General features: G+C 35.0%; 1 protein-coding gene across 2 annotated transcripts in view; it reads left to right on the top strand.

Moving 5' to 3' along the window:
• Positions 1-22,332, top strand: part of CATSPERT (catsper channel auxiliary subunit tau) — a 134,678-nt gene that overhangs the window by 21,891 nt on the left and 90,455 nt on the right. Inside the window, exons 2-7 of one of the 2 annotated variants that reach the window (XM_077747631.1) lie at positions 1,148-1,234; positions 4,149-4,200; positions 5,597-5,742; positions 13,273-13,395; positions 20,611-20,655; positions 21,762-21,830. In XM_077747631.1, coding sequence (XP_077603757.1) covers positions 1,148-1,234; positions 4,149-4,200; positions 5,597-5,742; positions 13,273-13,395; positions 20,611-20,655; positions 21,762-21,830 — 522 coding nt within the window. Of the gene's footprint in view, positions 1-1,147; positions 1,235-4,148; positions 4,201-5,596; positions 5,743-9,852; positions 9,904-13,272; positions 13,396-20,610; positions 20,656-21,761; positions 21,831-22,332 lie in introns of those variants that run through there. The other variant, XM_077747632.1, reaches the window with a different exon arrangement.

Raw genomic sequence — 22,332 nt, 5'->3', positions numbered from 1 at the left:
AAGCCAGTCAGATTCAGCAATAGTAAAATGATCTAGGACATATACAAGTTTTTTCAGTACAACTAAAGTGTTTGTTACATACAAAAATTTCAACATAACTAAGGATTTATTATATGTGTCAAAAATGGAACAATTCTTTTTTTTTTAATGTTTTATTTCTGAGAGAGAGAGACAGCATGAGCAGGGGAGGGTCAGAGAGAGAGGCAGATACAGAATCTGAAGCAGGCTCCAGGCTCTGAGCTGGCTGTCAGCACAGAGCCCGACACAGGGCTGGAACCCACGAACCACGAGATCATGAGCTGAGCTGGAGTCGGACGCTCAACTGACTGAGCAAGCCAGGTGCCCCAGAACAATTCTTAAAAAGACACATAACAGCAGATTCCTGGGAAGTTAATGTCTATAATTAAGGCCATATTGATTTGAATTAGCAAAGATTGGGGATAAAAACAATTCTCCTTTTCAGGTTAAGTTTTTAATAGGTTTTGCCCTAGTCCCTTGGCCTTTCCCCTGCATTCACTTTCATTCTCTTTCTCTTTACTTTTTTAAAATCTATAGTAAAATGTCTTGAAATTTATAAAGGCTAACCATCATGTATAGTGATGAGAGCCCTTTAGAACAAAGTTAAATTCCAACCCACAAATATTAGTTAGTGAAGTTACTCTGGAGGAAATCACACAACTAAAAACCAAAAGCCATTTGTGTATTGCTCCAAACCCATGTACCTACTTTTCCAAAGGATTAAATTCCAATTCCTTCAGTGGCTGATGAACTGGGTGAATATTGGGGTAACTTATTTGCCCACGTGTGGGGTGTGGCCCCAAGTCCATGTCAGATTAAGAATAAGATGTGGTAATGATGGTCATTTTTAGTTAGCAAGGAGAACTCATTATTCATGGTACCATACACTTCTTTCCTCTCTCATGATTCCCTTAATGATCTTATATTTAATTGTTTACCTTTCGTGTCTCTGTTAACCTATTGATAAACTGATTGAGGGTAGGGATGAGTTTTCTAGTTATATTAATATTTTACTGCCTAGGCTAATACCTGATATTTACTAGATGCTCATAAAATGTTTGTTGAAGTAAACTTTTGTCTAGCTCTTCTTTGCCTTCTAAAGTCTTATATTAATTTATTTACATTGTAGATGCTGAGAAGAACTCTTAGAGGGTCTGAAAGTAAAGAACTGGAAATAGCACCTCCAGTGCCAACTTTGGTACCATTTGGGGATGTGGTATGTGTGACTAATCCTTAGTAAACCTGTACAAATTTTTACTTACTTTGTGTGAAGACGAGTTAATATCTATTATTTGATTACCAAAAAGTATATGTAGAAAGTATTTCTGATAACATAATTGTGATTTTTTTCATTTTTTTCATGGAGTCAGAAAAGCATTCTAATAATCACTGAAATTAGGAAAAACATCTTGATTCACAGAAAAAATGTTTTCTATATAGGAATTCCCAAACTCTAGGTACATCAGAATCACCTGGGATACTTATTCAAAACATTGATTCTTGGCCCCCACTTAAAATCTGATAACGTGGAATCCGAGAATGGGGGCTAAGAATCAGTATTTTTATTGTGCTTGTCAAGTGATTATATTGTCATATTTAGGAAGCTTTGAGCTACAATTTGAAAATTGACCCCACACCTCTCCCTTATCCCCAAAATAGTAAGTCCCAAGAGCAAAAGGCAAACACACTCATGAATTATACACAAACACAAATATACACACAAACACACAGATAATATCTATGCTGAGAAGTAGAAAAATCTGTTTTTTTTCTTTTGGATGCTATAGAATATAGGACATGAGGATCTGTGTACATTTTAGAACTAGCAAATGTGGAATTTTACAGTCATCTTTATTTCTGAACATCATTAGAATAGTTAAAGGGTATGAAGTAAGAGAGTTTCTCTTCTCTAGGTACTATCATATATTATATATTTTCTTGATTAAAAATATATGATGAACTTAACACCATGTTTTTTTGGGAGAAAAAGTAAGACTATATTAATGTATACTTTTTTAAACAAAATGAGCTTTTATCCATGTAATTTTATAGCACTTTCCTGTATCACAATCAAAGTGGGAATTTAAGCCTTCACTATCCAAATCTAAACTTAGATTCTTTGAAATGCCTCTGGGCTGTAACTATGTCCATTTTTGTTGACATAGTAACTTCTGTAATCCATACTCTTGAATATGACTTCTACATTTCTTTAGAACTGATATTTTGATTTCATTCACACTTCCTAACTTCATAGTTTGTATTTGCCTTATTTGACTTACATATTGCTAGACATTAAGAAACTTCTCTTAAAAGTCAGTTGGAAGTTTCTGACAGATGTTTGGAATGTGATAGCTCCTCTCACTATAGGATTTGTCACATCACTCTCTTTGAAAGTTCTGTGACGTATTCTGAGGTATTTGGCAAGGTTTCTACATGTGTCTGCAATGATAATTATATCAAAACACTCATTCTGATAGATCGCTTTTTCAGAAAAATGGAGAAAAAGCTGTCTTAAAATTGGGCACATAAAATGCTTTTGGGAACACCCTTCTAGTTGCTTTCTTGTTCTAATGGGTGTTGCAGGGTTGGTGAAGGTGTTGACATGGTTATTATTGCTTTGGGCCAACATTTGTTACCCATAGCCTGTCCATGGTCATCATTATATTTTTAAGTGTTAAGTATTTTTCTGTACTTGAATAGAAATTTTTCTTTTTTCTTTTTTATGGATCTATTATGTAAAAGTGCAAAGAACTATTGAAATATAAAGAAAGAGTAGTTGCTCATGCCTTCATGTTGAAACACTTGGCAGGCAGGCAATGACTTATGGCAGAACGTTAAAGCATAGAGTTATACAATCCAGAATTGTAGCTATACTTGCCTGTTTTACCCTCCTCATGTATAACTCCAGTTTTGAGAAATAAAAATAATTCATGGGATCATCTATGCCAGTACCATTTAAAATCTCTTCTAGATTGTATAATATGCATTATACCCCATTGCATTGGAAAACTTTGAATTTTTTCTTTAAAATAACATTTTATATCTATGTTTCTACTACTTCTTAAGTAGACCACAGTATTATCTTCTCAGGATTTCATCATTCACATACTATTCTAATTAAATATTGAATGCTGGTTTCTTTTTCTGTATTGTTTTAAAACCAAACCAAATCTTTAAAGTTACTTACATAAATTTAAAAGTACTGTTGGGTCATATATTTTGTTTCATAGTGTTTAATATTGCTATTGTTTTTGCTCATTTTTTTTTAGGTTTTTTTTTTTTTTTTACAAATAGTTTATTGTCAAATTAGGTTCCACATAACACTCAGTGCTCATCCCCACAAGTGCCCTCCTCCATGCCCATCCTCCCTCCCCCCCACATCCATCAGTCCTCATTTTTTGTCAGCATTCAAGAGTCTCTCATGGTTTGCCTCTCTCCCTTTCCCCCACCATTTCCGCCCTTCTTCTCCCCCTTGTTCCTCCGTCAAGTTCCTCCTAATCCTCCTATACATTGTTTTTGCTCATTTTTAAGACTAAACATGGATAAATATATTTGGCTAATAATGCATAACAGTATTCAAGTATTCCTGTATTCATTTTATATTTGATTTTATGCTTAAACACAAGATAGAGTTTTCTTTAACATTCAGAAACAGTTTGTACAAGGAAAAATGAATATTTCCAAGCCCTTGGCACAGTATAGTGGATGAATGATTGTTGAATGAATAAAGTGGTTTTAGAATACTAGATTTAAAAAGGTTGTCTGAAGCAAGACATATTTCTTATTATTATATGCAAGAATGCTACATTTTGTCAAGTTCTCACCTAATATAAAATAACAATGATTCAGAGAGTGGTGGTTGGATTTAAGTTAATAATGATCCTCTTTATTTTTCTTCTTTGTGTTTTTGTTCATTTTAGTTTTACTTTGAACAAATCTGCCTATATTTCTTCTGTATTTCTGTTTTCTGGTGTTTTCTATTAAATAGATATTTCTAATGAGAAACAATATTTTTGATGAGAAAAACTAGCAAAGTGAAGCTTTTAAAGAATAGTTTCATATAGAATAAAATGGAAAAAAGCTGACTTTTAAAAACTCACGTGCTATGTTTTTATTTGGATTGTTTTTAGGTTGGCTGCCTCGCTATTCATGTAAAGAACTGCAGACATTTCACACCTAAGAGTATCCTTTCTTTTAAGAATCATAGCATGATCATGCATCTGTTTCAGTTAAATATTGCTGCATTACAAAACACTCCAAGACTTAGTGGCTTAAAACATTAACCATTTTATTATCAATCAGTATGTGCATTCACTAGGTGGCACTTCTGTTCCACATGATCACAGCAGGCGCTGCAGTCATCTGACGGTTCAGAAGGGTTGGGATATCTAAAATGGCTCATTTACATGTTTGGTGCTTTAGTGAAGATGCCTGGAAGACTGAACTTAGCTGGAAAGCCGAAATGGTTAGACCTTTCTCTCTTACCATTGAGTCTCAAGGTCTTGTCTTTCCATCATGTTTTTTTTCCTGCATTAATTTTGATTAAAAAAATATTACCTTAATATATTATTTTGATTACTGAAGTTTTTGGTGTCCCTTTAAATTTTGGACCCTGGCTGATGCCTCTCTAACCCCTGCCGTAGACCCAGCCCCAGTCATGTCCACTGCACGTTAAAGTAGTCACAGGGCAAGATAGAAGAGTAGGGGAAATTAACTGCACTTTTTGGTGTGCAAAGTGACAAAAGGTTTTCAGCCATCTGTAATACACCTCCTCAATCACCATATAAGTTGAAGGCAAACTATATATATTAGATGATAATACTAATTATTTCTAAGGAATAACTGTGCTGTTTAAACATTGTCTAAAGGATTTAATTTATCTTGGTGCCTTTAAATAAACGGATTGCTTATTATTAGATTCATCGTGGGATAAAACCAGTCTCAATATGAAGAGTTGGTGTTTGTCCTTTATATAAAGTGAATTATTGAAGAGAACGCTATATAGAGATTTTTAATATAATCAAAACAAAATTGTTCTAATGCATGGAGTGCTATGAAAAATAACAATATTGTATAGCTTTACTAAGTATATAGTAAAAATGAGAGAATAGGAAACTGCTTTAAATTTTGTTGTTTTAATGTTAAAAATAAATTACTCTCAAGTAACTTTTTCTGAATTTGAATTTCTACATAATTTTGCTTAGAGAAGTTTTTAACTATATGTTACAAATATTTTTAATCACCTTAAAGATAATGTATAGAAGCATTTACAAAAGATTATAATGGAAATGTGAGGATATATATACACACATATATATGCCTAGTGTATTAGGAATATTAGAAAATATTAGATGTGACTAAAGAATAAGCAGTCTTTCTACTTATATTGTGCCTGCTATTGATGGGCAGAAATACTATTTTTAAAGATTTTTAAATTATTTAATATGCTCTACAATTACCTTTTTATTTAGTTGATTAATTCTTAGGTTTTACCTGAATTGTTTAATGGATTAATTATATAATGCGTTATTGTACAGTTATAACAAAATTTGCTTCCTAAATATCTGTGTGTTTTCAGTTGGCTTACAATATTACAGTAATTTGTTCATTCGCATCTCTATAAACAACATTGTAAAATGTACAAAAATGTGTAGCTTGCTACCCCAAAGTGATGAGAAGAACGCTATAATTAAGTTTGATGACATAAAGTATTTTTCCATACAGGTAATGTTAAAGTTCTCTTCTAGATATAAGATTGCTTTTTTAAAGTTTCAAATAATTTACACTATGTCTTTTTTTTTAGAGGAAGGGAAAGAAACAAATGCAGTGTCTTTTTATTGGATATTTTATAGTATTCTGTTTCTTAAAATTTTTTTAATGTTTATTTTGCTTTTTGAGAGAGAGAGAGGGAGGGAGGGAGAGAGGAAGGGAGCAGCAGGAGCAGGGGAGGGGCAGAGAGAGACGGAAACAGAATTCAAAGTAGGCTCCAGCTCTGAGCTGTCAGCACAGAGCCCAACATGGGGCTCGAACTCCCGAGCAGTGAAATCATGACCTGAGCCAAAGTAAGAGGCTTAACTGACTGAGCCACGCAGGCGCCCCACAGTATTTTATTTCTATACCATGGACTATATAGGTGTTTTTTAAATAAACAACTTGCTAGAAAATTCATAATCTTGAGGCCTTCTTCCTTAAGATCTTATCTGGCTGTGGTTCTGAGTGTTTATCACACATTCATATTTCTCTGTCTTGCTCTTCTCTTTGCAACTACCCTCTTCTACCCGGTCTTAGCTTGGGCTGCAATAACAAATGACCATAATAGGGCGGATCAACAGTCATTCAGGGGTGCCTGGGTGGCTTAGTCGGTTGAGTGGCCATCTGACTTCGGCTCAGGTCATGATCTCACGATTTGTGGGTTTGCGCCCTGTGTCGGGCTCTGTTGCTGACGGCCAGCTCAGAGCCTGGAGCCTGCTTCAGATTCTGTGTCTCCCTCTCTCTCTGACCCTCCCCTGTTTATGCTGTCTCTCTCTCTCTCTCAGAAATAAATAAAACATTTAAAAAAATAAAGAAAAAGAATTTTGTGGATGTATGTCCACTTAAAACTTGAAATTAGCACTGGAAAAGTAATAGAAGTTAATAGGGTGCTATCTTTATAAGCATAATCAAAATCTTTCTCTTTATTTTAAATCTTTTTTAGTGTTTATTTTTGAGAGCGAGAAAGAGAGTGCAAGCAGGGGAGGGGCAGAGAAGGAGGGAGATGCAGAATCCAAAGCAAGCTACAGGCTCTGAGCTGTCAGCACAGAGCCAGAAATGGGGCTCGAACCCATTAACTGTGAGATCGTAAGCTGAGCTGAAATTGGATGCTTAACTGACTGAACCATCCAGGTGTCTGGAAAACATTTTTCATTATTTTAATAGGAGCTGTTACTTTGAGCATATTAAGAGAAGAATTTTTTTTTATAGTTTATTGTCAAGTTGGTTTCCATATAACACCCAGTGCTCATCCCCACAACTGCCCTCCTCCATGCCCATCACCCCCTTCCCTTCTCCCCCACCCCCATCAGCCCTGAATTTGTTCTCAGCATTCAAGAGTCTCTCATGGTTTGTCTCCCTCCCTCTCCCCCACTGTTTCCTCCCTTCTTCTCCGCCATGGTCTTCCATTAAGTTTCTCCTAATCCACCTATACGTGCAAACACATGGTATCTGTCCTTCTCTGCCTGACTTATTTCGCTCAGCATAACACCCTTAGGTTTNCCATACAAATTTTAGGATAGTTTTTTCTAGCTTTGAGAAGAATGCTGGTGCAATTTTGATTGGGAATGCATTGAATGTGTAGATTGCTTTGGGTAGTAATGACATTTTAACTATATTTATTCTTCCAATCCATGAGCATGGAATGTTTTTCCATTTCTTTGTGTCTTTTTCAATTTCCTTCATAAGTTTTCTATAGTTTTCTTCATAAGTTTTCTATAGTTTTCTTCATACAGATCTCCTAAATCTTTGGTTAGGTTTATTCCTATGTATTTAATTTAATTTTATTTTTTTGTGCAATTGTGAATGGGATCAGTTTCTTGATTTCTAAGAGAAGAATTTTAGTGGAATTCTAATAGAAAGTTTGTGAATGACTTAGTAGTAACTATGTAAAAAACTGCACAAGGGAAGGAACATAAAAAAGCAAAACACATATTAACTCTAGGAAAATTAAGAAGTGATAGAGAAAAGGAAATATAATCATTGTAATTATTTTGTTAAACTCTGATAAATAGTTACATATACACAATAATGTAAACACTAAGTATTGGTCTAACAAAATGTATGATATCATATATTGGAGGAATGAAGGGAAAAGAAGTGTAAAAACTGTGAGGGAGGGTGTTGAGCTAATATTTTTTTCTACAATAAGCAATTAATTGATAGTATTTAAAAATTTAAAAATCACTTAATACTATAAGCATGTTACTTTGAAATATGATCTCATGGCAAAAACCAGAGAAATCCCGTTAAAGTTGGCTTTTGAGGAGTGGAAATTGGGGGGTGGATAGGGTAGTACTCTAAAATTGTACCCAGGATTTACTTTATAGAGGTATAACTGCATGACAGCATGGAGAGACTAATGCCTTTAAAAGAAGGGAACAACGGGACACATCACACTACATAGGGCCACGGGGGAAGTATCAGGATAGTCAGGAAACAGAAGACAGAAGTGACAGAGACAGCCTAAGCTAAAACCTTCATTGGGGTTTACTTGAGAAAGCAATGTAGGACAGGGTCAAGAGTTTAGGATTGGTTAGCATGAATAATTCCTGTAGGCTTTAGGCTATAGGGGTAGTCTTTAGTTGCTTGGTACCTGGCCCTGGGATGATTTAGGGCAGGGGAAATATTGGCTCCATGTGATAGTTAGATAAGGAAGTAGTTGGGGCTATAATTTTGGGATTGGTTTGCATATGAAAGATGTGCTTCCATCTAGCTATCCCCTTTTCTATCTCCAGGAATTGGCTAGCCCAGGGAGAGAATGTCTGTCTCTGGCCAACAAGCTTTTTAAGATGTCAGAACATCATAAAATGCAGAAGAAAAAGATCAAACATGGGAGAAATAAAGTTATTTGTTTTAACCATTGTAGAACTATTTAACTTTTAAATTATGTATCATATAACAGGGATAAAATAAAATTATACATATTCTACTTTAAAACTTTAATTTGCTAAAGCTTACCAAATAGATCTAGGTTAAAAGTAGAACAAAAGCAAATTAAAAAAAAGAATAGTAAGTGGCTTTAATCTACTTTTATTGTTCTAGAAAGCTATTGAATAAGTGATGTTAAAACTCATGTTGAAGAATAAATAGTAGTGGACCTCTGACCTGGCCATGCTGGAGTTACTGATATCAGATGTACTCTTCTGCTCTAAACAACTATAAAATTGAGTAAAATATATGAAGGAACTATTTTCTGATATTTAACAAGGGAAATTGGAGGGCTTTAATGTTTAAGAGGAGGGAAACAGACGAAGTGAGTTCCACATTTGCAACAGCTTTTTGTCTGGCAGTGAATCTGTCATAAGGAAGTGAAGCCAAGGGGTACTTGAGTGACTTAATAGGTTAAGTGGCCGACTTCCGCTCAAGTCATGACCTCATGGCTTGTGAGTTTGAGCCCTGCATCGGCCTCTGTGCTCATAGCTCAGTGCCTGGAGCCTGCCTTGGACTCCGTGTCTCCCCCTCCCTCTGCCCTTCCCTTGCTCATGTGCTCACCCTTTCTCTCCTTCAAAAATTAAAAAAAAAAAAAAAAAAAGAAGTGAAACCAGAGAGTGAGTGACATTGCTTGGTGGAGGAAGCAGATGAGAGTTTGGGGCTGCTGAGGTAGCTAGAATTTGTAAGGTGGGGTACTGGAGAGGATGGAGGGCAGACAGGGAGCCCCAGAAATCTGTATCATTATTCCATTCAGGTTCTTGGTTGGATCCTATGGTGTGCATATGCAAACGGAGTTTCTAGGAGGAATTACAGAGAATAGATGTGGAGAGCTAAATGCTGAATAGAGATTTCAGAAGTCACAAATTCAGTCATTGGAGTTTTATGCAGCTAAAGTGGAGAGATTTTGTTGAACATTACCAGTATTCATCTGAGATCCCAGAAAGTCCAAGTCTTAGGAGTAAGGATCTTGTCTTAAAAGTAAGGGTTAAAACCCTGGTACCATGGACAAAGGCTGAAATAGACCCATCCTCAAACCAAGCTGTCATAGAATCAAGATGATCTGCCAGCAATTAACGGCCTTCCAGGAAAAAAAAAAACCCTCAAAACTTAGTAAAGGAAGACATAAAAACCCAGAGTCTCTACTGTATATCCATTATACAGTAAAAAGATGTTGCTCATGAGGAAATAAAACCAACAATAGAGGTAAGCTCACAGATGACCTAAATGTTTGAATTAGGAGATAAGAACTTTACAGAAACTATCATAAATGTGTTAGAGTGGAAAAGGAGGACCAAGTGGATGATCAGAATGGGAATTTTGAAGAAAATGGAAAGTCGAAAAAGAACCAAATATAATTCTAGATCTGAAAAATACAATATTGAAATGAATTCATTTGAAAGATTCTAGACACAGCAGAAGAAAGGGTCTGTGAATTGAAAGATAAGTCCATAGAAATCATTCAAATTGCAGTTCAGAGAGAAAAAAGACTGAAAAAAAAAAAAAAAAGACCAGTGGGCCTTATCACCCAATTTACAGATGTTCAATTACATCCCAGAAGAAAAGAAGAGGAAGTATTTATTAGAGTATTTAGTATTTTAGATTTTTCTCAGCTAAACATTTTCTAGAAGTAATGAAAGACATCAATCAGTAGATTGAAGAAACTCAATGAAGCCCATGAAAAATAAGTACAGGGGGCGCCTGGGTGGCTCAGTTGGTTAAACGTCTGACTTCGGCTCAGGTCATGATCTCACGGTTCGTGGGTTCAAGCCCCGCATCAGGCTTTGTGCTGACAGCTAGCTCAGAGCCTGGAGCTTGCTTCAGATTCTGTATCTTCCTCTCTCTCTGACCCTCCCCTGCTCATGATGTCTCTCTCTCTCTCTCAAAAATAAATAAAACATTAAAAAACAAAAGTACAAAATTATCATACCTACATACATCATAATCAAACCGCCAAAAACCAAAAATAAAAAGAAAATCTTAAAGTAGCCAGAGGGGAAAAACATAGCATGTTTAGATGAAAAACCATAAGAATAACAACAGACTTCTCATCAGAAACAATGGAGTTCAGGAGGTAAAGGAATGCCATCTTTCTAGTGCTTAAAAATAAAAAGTCAACCTCAGTTTTTAAACCTAGTGGAAATATTCTTTAAAAAGATGGTGAAAGACAAAAGCTAACAGAATGCATGTCTAAAAGACCTGAATTACAATAAACCTCAAAGGAAGCTTCAAGTTGGAGAGAAATAATCCCAGATAGAGGCCCAGATGCATAGGAAGGAATGAAGAGCACTGGTAAAGGTGAATATACAGGTAAAAATAAAAGACTATTAAAAAGGAAAAGACTTTTTAAAGTGGTCTCCAAATTTTGAATTTTTATGTAAGGACTAAACTAAATACATTTTTGGTTCTTCAGAATTCCATCAGTAAACAAATTTGCATATATCATAATGTAATATGTATTGAATACCTCTATAAACCATTGAATAGAGGTGCCTGGTTGAGTCAGTTGGTTAAGCATCCACCATGATTTTGGCTTAGGTCATGATCTCACAGTTTTTGAAATCGAGCCCCTCATTGGGTTCTGCATTGGCAGTACAGAGCCTGCTTGGGATTCTCTCTCTCCCCCCTCTCTCTCTCCATCTCCCCCATTTGCTTTCTCTTCCCCTCAAAATAAAATAAACATTTTTAAAAAATGAGAACTGCTAGCGAATAATTAAAATTGTCTACCAAGACATAGTCACGTGATTTCACGGTAAATTACCTATGAATGTTGTATATTCATTTTGTTCCTGAATTAAAATATCTCATCATTTCCAAGTTCTTAAGATCTTGATATTCTCTTTCTCAGAGAAGACTTTGTTGACTGCCGCTCTACAGTAGGTCCTATAGTGATGCACTATTACAGATAATGATGATCACAGTGTATTCTTTCCATTTACGTATTGACCTCCTTTTTCAGTAGCCAGGAGGCTCCCGAAGGTCAAGGGCTTTACCTTACTATGCTCTGTTAAATCTCTGGTGCCCAGAATTCATTAACATTTAATAAATACTTATTGAATTAAAAGGTTTTTTTCCAGAAAGCCAATAATTTAATAAAGGAAATTTATAATTAAAAAATCATTCTCTGAAAGACTATTAATTGCTTAAAACAAAATAATGATGATGAGTGGTAAAATTTGTAGCATTTGTGGAAGTAGAATGTATGAGAAGAATAGCACAGAGTGCTATTGGTGCTATTCTTATATATATATAAGGGAATATAAATTCCCTTTCCACTGTTGGCAGGAATATAAATTGGTGTAGCCACTATGGAAAACAATATGGAGGTTCCTCAAAAATTAAAACTAGAATTATGATCCAGCAATGCCATTTTTGTGTATATAGCCAAAGAAGACAAAATCACTGTCTCAAAAAGATTCTGGACTCCATTTCATTGCAGCATTATTTATAATAATCAAGACATGGAAACAATCAAAGTGTCCAATGAAGAATGGCTTAAAATTTTTGATACACACAGGAATATTATCCATCCATAAAAGGAGATCCTACCAGTTGTGACAATATGGATGGACCTAGAGGGCATTATGTTAAGTGAAATGAGTCAGACAAAGACAAATACTGTATATTTCACTTATATGTAGAATCTAAAAAGCTCAAAAAAACCCCACAATTCATAGTCACAGAGAACAGATTGTTGGTTGCCAGAGGTGAGGTTTGGGGAATAGGAAAAATGGGTCAAGATGGTCAGAAGGTGCAAACTTCCAGTTACAAATAAGTCCTGGGATGTAATGTACAGCATGGTGATTATAGTTAGTAATACTGTATTGTGTATTTGAAAGTGGCTAAGAGGGTAGATCTTACAAATTCTCTCATCACAAGAAAAATAAACTGAGTGGTGATGAGCATTAACTAAATTTACTGTGATAATCACTTTGCAATATATACAAATATCATTATGCTGTACACCTAAAAGTAATGCAATATTATATGCCAGTTATATTTTTAAACAAATATTTTTAAAAAGTCCCTAGACTGGAGAAACATTAGATTTTTTCTAATTGGCAAAAGAGTGTGTGAATTTTAAAGGTCACATGATAGTGGTATTGTGTTACAGAGCTCAAGGTTGGGAGAGAGTTCAAGTTGAGACAGTGGTATTCATCTTATCAATAAGTTAAGGAACAAAGACTGAAAAGGATGTTGGATGTCTTTTGATATTGGGCTTTTGGATTACCTAGATTTGCTGGATTGGATATTGGATTACCTTTTATAAGATCGTTTCAGTAGAATGTTGAGGCTAAAATTTTGTGTAGAGTTAAAAACAATGTAGGCAGTGCATACTTCAAAAGACTGTAATTTATGTTACCACATAAGATCCTGATTTTTGTTGACATTAAGGCATATGTGACTATGAGATTGAAAAATTATAAAGCTAACAATATATGTAAACTTATCATTAGGTTGTATATAACCTAATGATACACAAAAGTATAGTTTATGGATGTATTTATTCAGGAATTATATCTGAAATTCAAACTGAAAATATAATAATTCTTTTCATATATATTTTGTATCAAGATTCCCAGGCGTCAAGATGATGAGCGGAATAATATTTACTTGGAACTAATGAAATATGACAATACAGAAAAATATCCTCTCTTGTTAGGGAGTGTTAAGGTACATCTTTATGAAGTAATTCAGGTATGTATCAAAGTTATTTTTTCACCTTGGTATCACATTGTCCAGTTGGTGTTTGTTGTTATTATTTATCTGTATCTGATGGACTCTTTGTGGTTTATTGTCTACCTTCAAACTCGTGCTTAGGAAACAGTATCTCTCTGGGGTTGTATTTAAAAAAAAAAATAGTTGGTTTGTAACAGCATAATGTTTTAAAAAATGTGTTATGTGGAAGGGCAGTGATACAGCCCAAAAGACTGATAAGCATATTTTATTATGTTGTCTGGAATGTTTTTAAGCAAGACTCAAACCACAAACTCTCTTAGTTGACAGTGCAAATTTCAGTTCTTTTCTCCTTAGCTGGGCTGTTTGCAGTCTGCCCTGTGCATGTGTTGTTTAGGGGTCCACCAGAGTTTGAGGCAGGGTTTATACACGGATTTTCTGGTTTCTTCTCTCTTGCTTTCTCCTTTCTAGGAGTACCCTCACACTTTCCAGTAGCCATACTGCCCTGAACGCAAAGGAAGAGAACTGATTAGTGAACAAAATATGAACAATCTTAAGGATTTTTAGAAATATTTGTTAGGATGCAAAGCAAGGAATCCTAAAACGAGTAATGGAGTTACATTAAAAGACACAGGAGCCAGATTGTAGGGGCTCCTGTTGGCCTATTTCAAGATAATTTGAACAACAAAAAGGCCATTACAAGTTCTGAATAAAGAAAAATCCATAAATCTTGGTGATCTAAAAAAAAAACAATAGAGGAAGAAGAATGGAATTTTAAAAGTTTCATACAGAAGAATGCCAGTTAATAGTGTAGAAAGAATAATAGAATTACAGATTGACTGTTTTTGCAGTTCTTTTTTTTTTAATGTTTGTTTTTGGGAGATAGAGAAGGAGGGAAGGAGGAGGGACAGAGAGAGAGGGAGACACAGAATATGATGCAGGTTCCAGGCTCTGAGCTGTCAGCACAGACCCCGACACAGGGCCCAAACTCAGGAACTGCAAGATGATGATCTGAGCCAAAGTCAGATGCTTGGCCTATTGAGCCACCTAGGTGCTCCTTGAAGTTCTTTATAAAGAATGAATGGTTAGTTCAGTCAAGACTTAGGAATGCTACTAAAAACATTAGGTAAAGTGTTATTGGAGAATAAAATAGTTCCACGATGCCACCGTTAACAGCCCACAGATTAATTGTTGCAACGGGAAAAAGGTGCCTCTACAATAGAGCGATGTTGTGGTTACCATTTTAACCAAGAGCTTGAATTTAGCACAAGTAATTGTGGACAGTTTAACATCATATGCTTCCTATGGTGTTACAATATGAAGTATATAGCATTACCTATGAATTATTCTCATAAAAAATGTTTAATGCAAATCTAACAAATCTAGATCTAACTTTTAGTTGATAGAAATTAGGAGATAGGGAAAAAATTAATGCTATGTTGATATAAGAGAAATACAAAATGTAGGACATACCAGCTTAGATTCTTTAAAAAGTTCAGGTTGTTTAAAAAAAAAAAAAAGGTGGAGAGAACTGTTCTAGGTTAAAAGACATACAGATTTGATTGAATACAGGTTTGAAAAGGATAACTTATAAAAAGACCTTCTTGGGGCAATTAGGAAAATTTGAATTTATATTGAGTTTTAGATAAAATTCTAAAATAACTTAATTTTCTGAAATGTGATGGTGATAATGTACTTATATAGAAGAATGTCCTTATTTATAGAGTACAGAAGGTGAGGCTTTCACATTTTGCTATGAAGTGACATGATGGCTGTAACTTAGAAATGTGTGTAAACACAGATAAAGCAAGCATGGCAAATGTTAAAACAGTTTTACCAGTTGTTAAACAAATGTTTGAACTTGTTTAATCTAGGTGTAGGGTATATCGATATTTATTGCTGTAGTCTTTCAGATGATCTATATGTTTCAAAAGTTTCATAATGAGAATTTGGGGGAAATCAGCTCTTTGAGCATATTAGCAGGAGATGAACATACTGACTAATGAATAAGAGTAAGTAGTTGAAGATTCTCAGGAAACTAGGGGACAAGGATCTTGGAAATGACTAAAGTTTCCTCTACTATATAGCAATTTAGGCATCAGAAAAATCTATATTATTAGTCACATTTTGTTGAAGGGAGTAGGACATTTGGACTATAGTCATATGTGTAAACTTCGTAGTGTTTATTATTATGATGGTAAATTTTTTAAAATGAGAAACATCACCCACCATCCTACAATTGTAATATAGCATTTCATTTCTCAGAATTTCATTCCAAATCTTTTTAATAAACATAAGCAGAAAAATAGAAAATATAAAAAGAGCCAAATGCAAATTATAGGAATGAAAAATACAATATCTAAAATCAAAAATTCATTTGATGGACTTAGCAGAATAGAGATGCCAAAGGAAAGACTATTCTTTTTCCTCTTAATTTCTTTAAAATATATGTCCATTTAAAACAAAAATACAACCTTCATACCACTTTGGGGAAAATACACAAATATTGCAGTTTTATAGGTTCTATAACCTTGTCTTGTAGAGTTTATAATGTTTGTAAATGTAATACATCTGACAACTAGAGCATAAGGGTAGAGAAGGGTGAGCTTTAAAGGACATATAAAATTACAGGATTTGTGTATTTTCCCCAAAGTGGTATAAAGTAAATGTAATCCATTTGAAGTTCCTATGCTGTCACCTGCTTCTGTTTTCTGCCCTTCCCCCCAAGAAAATATAATGATTATCTTAAACTTGTATTTATTCCCTTGTTCTTTTCATAGTTTTACTACTTATATATAGTTGCAAACTAGTATCATTTGTTTTTAAAATATTATGCTTCTAAGATTAATACAGGTAATTTCATTTGCTGGCAGTCATTCTCTCACTGCTGTATACTGTTCCATGTGGAATATTCCTCATTTGTCTATAGATTTGTTGATGGACATTTGGATTGTCTTCAGTTTTTACTATTCTCAATGCTGCAATGAATTTTCTTGAACATATCTTTAAATGCTTATCTGCAAAAAGTCTCTACATGATGATGAATTGCCCTCTGTGAGTCTCTTTGATGTATTGCTACATCATATGGCAAAGAGACCATTATTATTTAATGGACACAGTCATCAGGGGAAGCAGTTTTGGATTTCCTCAAAGAGTTTTATGATTTTAGCTGTGGTGTGTTCCAGATATTCTGTTTCTGTTTCTATGTACTATCTGACAGTATCCTTCTATAGACACTTCTACCTTAATTAAGAATTGTGTCATTTTCCTTATTAGAATTTCTCAGTTACCCACTTTTGTTCAAAACTCAGATCCCAGAAATACAAAGCTGACCATAAGGACTTTGGTGGCTTTTGTTTTTAGTTTTTGTTTTGATACAATTTTATTAGCTGGATATTACCTTGGAATGATGACTGTATAATAATATCTAAATATCTGCATATCAGACAATAGAGGAAAACAAGAACTACGAGACAGTCACAAATATAATAATAAATTTTTTGAATCCACTTTGTATCCAGCCCTTAAGTAGGTCTATTGGGAGAGTAAGTCCCACAGATGAATTTGGCCCACCTTAAATGGACATGTAGCTTTAAAAACAAAACAAAACTTTTCTCTTGAGATAATTGTATATTCACATGCAGTTGAAAGAAATAATAGAGATCCTTTTAAAAATTTTTTTATGTTTTATTTATTTCTGAAAGAGATTAGATAGATAGCATGAGCATGGGAGAGTAAGAGAGAGAGGGAGATACAGAATCTGAAACAGCCTCCAGGCTCTGAGCTAGCTGTCAGCACAGAGCCCGATGTAGGGCTTGAACCCACAAACCATGAGATCATGACCTGAGCTGAAGTCAGATGCTTAACCGACTGAGCCACCCAGGTGGCCCCATGTATCCTTTACTCAGTTTCCCCTGATGGTAACATCTTTCAAAACTATGGCATAATATCTCAACCAGGATACAGAATGTTTCCACCTCTACCAGGAAGCCTCATGTTTCCCTTTTATAGCTACATCTACTTCCCTCTTGCCCTACCCCCTCCTAACCCTTGGCAACCAACCATTAATCTTTTCTTCTCTTCTGTAATTTTCTCATTTCAAGGATATTACATAAATGGAATCACACAGTATGTAACCTTTTCATGGTGGGTTTTTCACTCAGTGTAATTTTCTGGGGAGTCATCCAGGTTATTGTGTGTGTCACTAGTTCATTCCTTTTCTGCTGTCGAGTATACCACAGTTTGTTTAACTGTCTGCCCATTGGAGGACATCCGGGTTTCCAGTTCTGGGCTGCTATGAATAAAGTTGCTGTAAACATTCATGTATAGGTTTTTGTGTGAGTGCACATGTTCATTTCTCAGATGAATTTCTTGTTTGTAAGATAGTTGCATGTAGAGTCATTAAAGAAACTGCCAGACTGTCTTCCAGAATGGCTAGGCCATTATGCATCTTCATCAGAAGTGAATGATGCAGTTTCTCAGCATTCTCTTCAGCATTGACCATTTTATAGTTTAGCCATTCTCATAGGTGTTTAGTAATACCTCATTTTGGTATTAATTTGTAGTTCCCTAATAGCCAATACTATTGAACATCTTTTCATGAAGGCCTCCTAGTTTATTAATGATTTTACTTTTCCTGAAGTGTTAACCTGGGTACCAACAACATGTGTAGGTTACTGCACAGACTCTACCACACTGGACAGTAAAAGTTCAAGGGAAGTATTATAATCTAGAATTATTCCAGTCAAATTTATGCTGGTTTGTCTGGTCTCTAAAGCTTGAGCTGTATCATTTGGTATTTGGGTCCCATGCAGGGATAAATTATAAACCATTTGTTTTAGTTCTAGAACTACTATCTAGGGTAGAATTCCTCATGCAGACTGGTCATATTTAGAACTTGGATGAATTGGGAAGACCTGATGACAAGACTACAGATCATGTTTGGAAACATGGAAGGGCCATCTTAGTGCATAACAGTTATTCCACAGGTATACATGAAGAGGCCGTAAGTGTACTGTTATGATTACCAATTATTATCAGTTACTTTCTGAGGATAGTTGGACTTATTATGGAGGAAGAAGACCTTGAGTTGAATTTTAAAAATCACATAACAGGTTTTTCATAGCTTTGTAAAAAAATAATTGATCTGTAGCTTGTATCATGAATCCCTTGTTCCTTCTCACCCCTGATACATCTTGTATTCCTTTGAGGCTCTGGGAGAAAACAGAAACATCAGCTAATTGTTAGGGTCTAGGGTCCAGTTAAGGAATTTAAGTATATTGGAGTTTATAATATTCCTGTATTGATTATAAAAAGAATGTGAGTATTAATTTTGGGATGAACTCTAGTATTGTGATTTTTTTGTTTGGCTGTATACCAGATAAGCCTAGGACTAGGTGATAAACAGAAAGATGGGTAGCACTGTAATTTTTTGAGAAAGGCAAGAGGGAATTCCAAAGTGTGAAATATTGTTAGAGCAGTGCCTTATAAAACATCATACCTTTGAGTATCTGTTCCTCAATTCATACCTTTGAGTAATCTAGTGTCACCCCCACTCTAACACTCACCCTGCACTTTCCCAGACTAGGCTCAGGCATGTAACCTGCTTTGGGCAGAGCAAAACCAAATTCAGAACAGGTTGCCAACTAGCTCATTGCTACACACTGAAACTCATCAGAGGAGCTGAGTGAAGGCAAGTCTAAAACCCAGTGGATTTGAGGGGCGCCTGGGTGGCTCAGTCGGTTAAGCGTCCGACTTCGGCTCAGGTCATGATCTTGCGGTTCGTGGGTTCGAGCCCTGCGTCGGGCTCTGTGCTGACAGCTAGCTCAGAGCCTGGAGCCTGTTTCGGATTCTGTGTCTCCCTCTCTTTCTGACCCTCCCCTGCTCATGCTCTCTCTCTCTGTCTCTCAAAAACAACAACAACAAAAAACATTAAAAAATTAAAAAAAAAAACCAGTGGATTTGAGAAGCACATTCAAGATGAACATATTAATTGACTCCAGTGAAGACTTAATTGGCAGATCTAAGACCTAGAGGACAAAGTCCATTATTTGCCGTAGTTAAAAGTATGACTAAAAGTTCACTTTACATATAAGGGAGATGAATCAATCAGTAGTTCAAGTTCTTTGGTCAAAAGCAGAGGCCCAGTCTATAAAAAAAGAAGAAAAAGGCAGTCTTAGAACAATACAATGTTTCCCCACTCCCCACTTTGGGAAAAGGGATTGCTATCAAGAGCAAAAAGCTGTAAAGAGCAGATTGACAGGATCATTAAGGAAATCTATTTTGGTATTTATGAATTTTCTGAGAAATCTTGTGACTTTACATGAAGAACATATATAATATGCTAATTCTATGTAATGTCTGCCATGTACCATCAGATGTTACTTCCTTCATTATAATGCTTTGCCAGGAACTGAGAGGGCAGGGATTAAATAGGTTCTGCAGATTTCTAGGTTTTGTGGGTGGAAAGGATGTGTGAACCAGGTGCTAAAGTTTGCACTACATGAGAATTATGACCAGAATGTCTGAAACACATGCCAGTTAGCTTGAAGCTTAAAAATGGAAAACTGCTTATATCTATGTGTAATAATATGATCTGGAAGCAATAGAAGGGGAATGTGAGGATGCTATTCCACCTCCTGGTCTTGAGGTATGTGGGCCTTCATGCGAGGAGTCTGTGAGGGAAGCCGCATCCTTAGTAGTAAGCCGAGTCTTAGGTATAATAAAGAGGGAATGTTTAGCGGAGCAGTTAAAGATGGAAGGTTGCTGGTTAACCCTGGGATGCTGGATTAAATGGGAGGACTGATAGCATGGCAGAGATGATGAGAGGTAGTGAACAAGGATACCCAAAGTTTACCTGGTTACAAAGATCGCAACAGTCCTGAGGGTGAGAGAAGCAGTCCCATCATGAGTCAGCTTATCATGCAGAGGTATGTTAAAGCCCACAAAAGGAATGCAGGCATGGTCCTTTAAGACTTGGAGAATGAGGAACTATAACTAGCAGAAACATTTTTGTCTAAAACATAACTGTAAATATTAACATTTATTTTTGGTACAACATAGAATTTTTATTTCTTCCAAATAGTCATTATATTTGTATTTAGGTATTAAAATAACATGTGCATTAAAAATCATTATCTCATTTTCCAAAATTTATGAAATGGTTTAGATTATATACGGATGATTTTATGAGTGACTCTGTATTTGAGAATTTTATCATTTATTCCTTTTTTCCAGAAAGGGTGCTTTATTGAAGAATTTCAAATACTGAATAAAAATACAGTAAGAACTTTACTGAAACTTCCAAAGTTTTGTGGACACACATTTTATATAACTTTGCTCTGATATAGTTTTAACCTCTGATAGTGTTTTTATTCTCTTTGTTACTCTACCAGTCACTATTTGCATTCATAGAAATGTATTAAATAGAACACTATTTGCTCACAAAATCTTCATCTCCACTTTTTTTTTTTTTAATGCTGCTACCTTCCTGCTAAATGGTGAACAAGAAAATTGAAATCATTAGATAAGAGAGTAAAATGCCCCAACTGCTTCTTTTGACTCTTCAGCTTTAATTGAGAAAATAATTTTCTCCTTGAGGAGTGTCTGAAGAGTTTACAGTTCTCACTTGAATTCCTTTTTAATTACTTAAGATTATTTTTATTAATTGATCATTTATTCAAAGAGACTTCTGTTCTGGTGGGGGAAAGGGAGAGAAGCAAACCATGAGAGACTTTTGAATGCTGACAAAAACTGAGGACTGATGGATGTGGGGGGAGGGGGGGATGGGCATGGAGGAGGACACTTGTGGGGATGAGCACTGAGTGTTATGTGGAAACTAATTTGACAATAAACTATTAAAAAAAAAAAAACAAAAAAAACAAAGAGACTTCTGTTGCCGATAGCTAAAACAGGGACAAGGAACATAAGAAAGAGAATGACAGACATTTGAGGTCATAACCTCTGACACTCTCCTTCATTTCACATTTGAGCATGCTGGGGTTCAGAAAGATGAAATCGTGTCTAAATAAAATTTTTATTTGAAAATGGAAGTGGTGGTAGGAGAAGTGTGAGTAAATACTTTAAACCCATATGCATGTATATTCATATGTATATCAAGGTAATCCTGTTAATTATAAACAGATATTTTCTCCTTAACAATCATACAGTATTCCTTAACATCAAGTTTTTAACATTTTGGGAACTCCATAGATTCTTCTATAGGATTTCCTTGTGTGAATGTTTTTGTTTTGTTCTTTTTAATCAGGAGATTCATGTTTTGTGGTTTTTTAAAATAGATTGGTGAAGTAAAAATATTAGTTGGCTATCACTTTTTTATTAAAATATCTTTCTGATCAAACAATAAAATAAATTTGCCACGTGTTTAGTTTATCTGCAGGGTGGAGGTAGAGTTTATGTTCTCGTATGGAAACTTTGGTTATGGATTTTCACATCAGGTTAGTTCCTCTCTTTTAAAAAGTTATTCTATAGCTCTTTAGTCAAATCTCTTCTGAGCCCTTATCTAGTTTGATAAATCCTTTAAAATACATATTTTTTTTAAAAAATAAATATTTTTAAAAGAATGCTGTTTTTCTCCAGCCTAAGGATAAAGGAAACTACCATTTTTTATTTCCATGTACATTTAAAAATAATCTTTATCCAAAATGCTTTTATATTAAAACTTTGCTTTTGTGTGTCTGTGTTTTCATTCGATTAAAAACAAAATTATTTTAGGTATATGAGAAGTGTAGATTTTTATATCTAAAAATACTATTAAAAATGGAGTCATTAATTATAGTCACATAATATTTTTTACTCTGGTCACATATGCTCCTTCACACCAACAATTATTTCAATGTCTGGTGATATTTGAGTCTTCCTTGGTTTATTAAGAAAGTTATATTTGCAAAGAAGTTAATCTTCCTACCTTGGGCTGCCCCCTTTAAATTCATTACCATA

This window comes from Crocuta crocuta, unplaced genomic scaffold (genome assembly GCF_008692635.1).
Source record: "Crocuta crocuta isolate KB4526 unplaced genomic scaffold, BGI_CrCroc_1.0 scaffold159, whole genome shotgun sequence".
NCBI lineage: Eukaryota > Metazoa > Chordata > Mammalia > Carnivora > Hyaenidae > Crocuta > Crocuta crocuta.
Note: the sequence above shows the minus strand (reverse complement) of the source record. Positions and strands in the feature narration are given on the sequence as shown.